This window comes from Meriones unguiculatus, chromosome 7 (assembly GCF_030254825.1).
Source record: "Meriones unguiculatus strain TT.TT164.6M chromosome 7, Bangor_MerUng_6.1, whole genome shotgun sequence".
Taxonomy (NCBI): domain Eukaryota; kingdom Metazoa; phylum Chordata; class Mammalia; order Rodentia; family Muridae; genus Meriones; species Meriones unguiculatus.
This window is the reverse complement of record NC_083355.1, coordinates 22724939-22730761: the sequence shown is the minus strand read 5'-3', so window position 1 is coordinate 22730761 and position 5823 is coordinate 22724939. Positions and strand designations below refer to the sequence as shown.

The 5823-nt window shown below is 47.1% G+C and overlaps 1 protein-coding gene across 1 annotated transcript; it reads right to left on the bottom strand.

Moving 5' to 3' along the window:
* Nucleotide 1: 1 nt before the first annotated feature.
* Mien1 (migration and invasion enhancer 1) lies at nt 2–1301 on the bottom strand. Its single transcript, XM_021659872.2, has 4 exons — nt 1143–1301; nt 929–1026; nt 540–616; nt 2–453 (listed from the first exon to the last, which is right to left on the bottom strand). The coding sequence occupies exons 1-4, from the start codon at nt 1229–1231 to the stop codon at nt 370–372; spliced, it is 348 nt and encodes a 115-aa protein (XP_021515547.1). The 5' UTR covers nt 1232–1301; the 3' UTR covers nt 2–369.
* Nucleotides 1302–5823: the final 4522 nt, after the last annotated feature.

Sequence of the window (5823 nt, the reverse complement as noted above, 5' to 3'; positions counted from 1 at the left end):
GTGTTTGTAGTTAACCTTTATTGCCAAGAGCTGACACTCCCAGGACTCGGAAAATAAGTTACAGCGATTGTGGCTGTATTTGGCAGGTATTGCCAAGCAGGGGGGAGGATCAAACTGCATAGGGCAGGGATCCTGGGAAAGGGGTGTGAGGTGGCTGCGGAAATGTCCACGGAGAACATCTCTTTTCTGCCTTCAAGACCACAGAAATGAGGTCTAATCCCTCCTTGTGTCCAAAGAGGCAGCGTGGAGGTCGGGGTCTTAGCTACCTAGAGCTAAGGTGAGGGGCAAAAGGCAGAGGGAGTTCCTAGCGGAACCACAAGGAAACAAAGGTCTGAACCCCAGAACCAATCTCCCACGAGTGCCGTGTAGTCACAGGATGACACAGGGAGGCCGGCTGTTGGTGATCTTTTCTAAGGGTTCTCCATTGCTGGCTCTTCGGATGGCTTCGATGAGCTAGGGGACAGACGTTGGCCATTGTCACGCCTAGGAGAGGAAGGTGCGTCCCCGCCACCCCTCCCATCCATGCCGCGAACACTCACGTCTTTCTCATAAGGAAAACCCCCATTCTCCAGCTTGGAGAACACCAGCTGCCCATTGATCTCGATCTCGAAGGCCCCTGGTAGGAAGTAAACGCAAGAATGAGCCAAGACCAGGCAAGACATTCGTTGAGGTCCTCGGTATTCCCGAGAGTCCGTGCAAGACTGTAGTCCCGGTTCTCAGATCCTTAAGCCATTCAGCCCAAGAACCTAGGGAGACCTCACCTGCGTGTCCTGTTAAGCCGGTAGGGTACCAAACCCACACCAGGCATTTTCACTAGGTGCCAGACACTGCTAGGAACTTTATATACAGCAGCCAGTGTCAGCTCTAGGAGGTGGTAGAGCTGCGGCTTTATGACCGACTGACTCAGCAGGTGCTCTCCGGACCTCACCTGTCCCCCCGTGCCGCGACTCAATCTCGATGCCGGGATACTCCTCCTTCACGGCGCTCGCCAGCTCCAGGTAGGTCGACTCAAAGCCACAGGGTTCACTGGGGAGAGGAGACGTGGGGTGAGCTGGGGTTCCGGGGGTGGGGCCTCCCGTGGACCCACCCCCAATCCCGACGGCGGAGACACAGGGGCCTCCTTTTCAGCCGGAGTGGCTCACCAGTACTCCACCACGATACGGACTCCACTGCCCGCTTCCACCTCCCCGGGACGGGGCACTACGGACACCTGGCCCGGCTCCCCACTCATTGCTGCCCGCTCCGCTGCAGGGCTGCTTCCGGGTGTGACGCCACGCCAAGGTCACGTGGAGGGGCGTGCCATGGGCGTGGCCGGACCTCGCTTTGCATCTGGGCGCCCTCTGCAGTCAGCCGCTGTGGCTGCATCTCCTCTTGATCCTGTCCTGCAGCCGGAGAGCGAGTATGCTGGGCCAGCTAGGGGAACCTATTGAACCCTGATCTGGGTGCTGAGAGCGCTGGATTTCTTCGGTATCCACCGCTCCCCGGACGTCCTGGATCCTGCCTACAAAAGAACTGCCTCTCATTGCAAAGCTCTTTCCCATTTACAGAAGAGAGAAGATGGGGCAAGCGGCTGAGGATGGGGCTGAGGTAGCCGATGGTTTGCGATTGTTGCTATTTCTCGCCCGCGTGATGATGGCATTTGAAACCAACCCATAGCTGCATCTCGAGCTATTAAAAAAAAAAAAGCTTTTAAGAATATTTTAATTACGTATGTGTGTGTGTGTGAATTTGTGCGCGTGGGGGTGAATTTGTGCGTCTTGAGGACACCTTTTAAAACTTTTATTAATTTGTGGGTGTGTATTGGAGGTGGGGGCCATGCTTGTGGGGGTCAGAGTAAAACTTCCAGGAACCCGTCTCCTATCATGTGGGTCCCAGTAATTGAACTCTCGAGTGTCAGGCTCTGCCTCTAAGGTCTACGCCACCTGTCAGTCCAATACTCTAGTTCTTTTGACTCTTCAGTGCCGAGCACTCCTTTCCAAACCGTTGTGACTTTTCCTGCACTACAGCACACTAAAGGAAGGAAAGCGCCCGTTTTTCAAGCTTTGCCTCCTCAAGGGGCACCCATTTTCTGCACACACACCCGTCTCATCCCAGCTTCTTGCTAGAGGGCTAGCGTCACTGTACCCAGTTTGTAATTCTGGAAGTGGTGGCAGCCTGGGTCCTCCATGACACCTCCTTCCCTGAGGGGCCATTACAAGTCACCCATTCTAGTCTCCCTCTAGACTGTTTGTTGTTTGCTTAGTTTTTGTTTGCTGAGTTCTGTCGTCATCCCATCCAGTTATAGAATATTTCCATCAGTCTAATAAGCTCTTTCCTGTTTGCTTGCGGTCTGTCCAGCTTCTGACTCGGGCCCCAGGCAATCGCCGAAATGCTCTCTATAAACTTTTCTGGGTATTTCACATAAATGGGACCTTGCAACACGTGGCTTTTGCTCTGTTGTATGAGAACAGGCCTCCAGCCAGGGGTGTGTCCAGGAGTTCCTTTTTATTGACGAATGATATTTCATTCCCTTGTCTGGATAGAGCACAGTTTATCTATCTCTTGACATTACTTTGGTTTTAGTTGGCTTTTGTCTGTTTTGAGTAATACTGTTATAAATGTCTTGCAGATGTCTTTGTATGTATGTGTGTTGCCATTTCTCTGGGGTAGATTCCTAGGAGTAGAATTATTGGGTTGTCTGGGAAATTTATATTTAACTCTTTATGGAGTTGCCTGTCTTTTTTTTTTTTTTTCTTTCTACGTAGCTGTATCATTTTACACTACCAACAGCAATACAATACACAGGATTTGTTTCTTCATAGCCCTTACAAATATTGGTTGCTTGTTTCTTTGATGATAGTTATTCTATTATGTAATGATGTTGGCCATCTTTTCAGGTAGCCATTAGCTATTTGTACATATTACTTGAAACAAAAACGTTCAAATTTTATCTTTTTTTTTTTTTTTTTTGAAACAGGGTTTCTCTGTGAAGCTCTGGCTGTCCATGAACCAGGTTGACCTTGAACTCAGAAATCTGCCTCTGCCTCTGCCCTTGCCTTTTAAAGCTGGCATTAAAGGTGTGCACCACCACTACCTGATCAGTTTTATTTGTTTTTGAGGTAAGGTCTCACTGCATAGATCTGGCTGTCCTGGAACTAACCGTGTAGATTAGGCTGTCCTCACAGAGATCCACCTGCCTTTGCCTTCTGAGTGCTAAGATTAGAGGCATGTGCCACCATGCCCAGCTTTTAGCTCAGTTTAATTGGGTTACTTATTTATTATTGGTATCTAGGAATTTTTTATACGTGTTGCTATGATGTTCTTGTGGAATGTGTACAATTTACCCTTGTTCATTTCAAATGCTGATTTCTCTTCCCCACTATCTGCTTTCAATATGGACACTGCGTTGTCTCAAGTTTGTGTACACATGCCACCATTTGTTCTCTATATTGTCAATTGAAAAAAGAGCCAGCCACAATGCTGAGCAATGGAGAGGATCGGGTGGGACATCCTGGTCCAGAGTGGGAGGAAGAGGAAGGAAGCAGGAGAGAGGCGAGGAGGAGAATCTGCAGGAGAGGAATTGGAACCATGAAGAGAGATGAACTGGACCTAAGATATGACTAAAAGCAAGTATAATGGGTGAAATCTGAATGGTAGGAAACTATGTGGGCTTGGAGGTTTAGGATGGAGTAACTATTGCCCAGCATTGTGCTCTAGGTTAATTAAATAAATCCCAGTCTCTGTATGGTGATTTGGTTATACAGCTGTTTAGAAATAACTGTTGCTTAACTAAAAGATATATCAATAGTAAATACTAGTAACCATCAACATATATGTTTGCCATACAATATCTCTTGGTATTTTCAGCACACACAAACACTAAATGAATACATGCAGTTACATTTTTTTTCTTTGAATAAATAAATAATCCTCTGTCTAACCCAAGACTACACATTTTCTCTCATTATTTATTTAACTGTTTTTGTTTTTTGATATTTTATTATGGTTTGATCTTAGAGTCTTATAGCCACAGCTCTGACACTTAGGTTTATGATGTGTTTTGTTTGTTTGTTTTTGTTTGTTTGTTTTTGTTTGCTTTTTTTTTTTTGCTTTGCTTTGTTTTTGTGCTCTACATAGCACAGCAGTCCTGGAACTCACTATATAGACTGACTGCTGGCCTTGAACTTACATAGACCCCTTTGCTTCTGTCTCCTGAGTGCTGGAGTTAAAGGCATGTGTTACCATCCCCCACCTATGATCTATTTTCAATGATTACTTTTATTTATGTATGTGCCTTGTCTGTGTGCACGCATAAGCAGATGCCTGTGGCGTCTAGAAGAGGACACTGGATCCCCTGGAGCTGGAGTTACAGGCAGTTGTGAACCTTTGGGTATTAAGTGATAGGACCCAACTTGGATGCTCTGAAGAGCAGCAAGGGCTCTTAACCACTAGGCCATCTCTTCAGCCCCTTATGGTCTATTTAGAATTGTTTTCTGTGCATCACGGGAAGGAAAGAGCTAAATTAATCTTTTGGTATGTAAGCATTAAATTGTCACAGTGCCATCCAGTTTATTCAGTACCATTCAGAAACATCTTCCTTCCGGTGTTGCAGCACATGCCTGTAGCCTCAGTCACTTGGCAGACAGAGCAAAAGGACAGCTGAACTCAAAATCCTTCCGGGCAACAGGGCAAAGCACTGTCTCAAAAGATCCTAGCCCTCCATTAAATGGACTCTGCAACCTTATCCAAATGCTACTGACACCAATCATGGTGGCAGACACCTTCAATTCCAGCACCCGGGAGGCAGAGGCAGGTTGGTCTCTGTGAACCTGAGACTAGCCTTGTCTATAAGGGGAGTTCCAGGCCAGTCAGAGTTATGTGGTAAGCTCCTGTCTTAAGTTCTGGAACTCACTCTGTAGACCAGGCTGACTTCAAACTCACAAAAGTCTGCCTGCCTTTGCCTCCTGAGGGCCAGGATTAAAGGCAGGCATCACCATAATCTGACACAGTATATTTGATAAGGATGCAATAGAAACTGGACTTTAAGCAGGGCATGGTAGTGCTTGCCTTTAATACCAGCACTCAGGAGGCAGAGGCAGGTGGATCTCTGTGAGTTCAAGGCCAGCCTGGTCTACAAAGCAAATCCAGGACAGCCAGCGATGGTTACACAGAGAAACCCTGTCTCAAAAAACAAAAAGGAAAGAAAGGAAGAAAGAAAGAGAGACTCTGATACTTGGTAGTTTAGATATAATCATGCTAGGTGTGGTAGTGCACACCTGTAATCCAGCGCTCAGGGAGACAGAGGCAGGCAGATCACTGTGGTTTCGAGGACAGCCTGCTCTACAAAGCCAGTCCAAGACAGCCACGGCTACACAAAGAAACCCTGTCTCAAAAACAAAACAAAACAAGGTATCCATTTTGAGTATATGCATAAGGGTAAATACACCATTAGCATGGTGCTCCTGTGGAAGTCGGAGGACAACTTATTCTCTCCTCCCCGTGTAGTTCCTGAGAACTGAACTCAGGCCATCAGGCTTGCAGCAAGCATTGCTACCTGCTGAGCCATCTCCCAGGCTTCTTCAGATCAAGGTATTTCATGATGGCACAGGTCTATAACCTCAGGAGAAGCTTCTCAAAGCCTTGTGAGCCAAGGCAGAAAGCAAAATCCCTTTGAGAAGGGGTTCTTGCCAGTCTGAGAAGCGAAGATTTGTGAACCCAATAACCTCTCAGAGTGAGGAAGAGGTCAGGATCCAGTGAGGGAGGCAGAAAAAAAATACCTCTCTTTGGAAGCAGGAGCACAGACTGAGAAGCCTCAAGCATCTGAATTGGTAAGGTCTAGAAGAA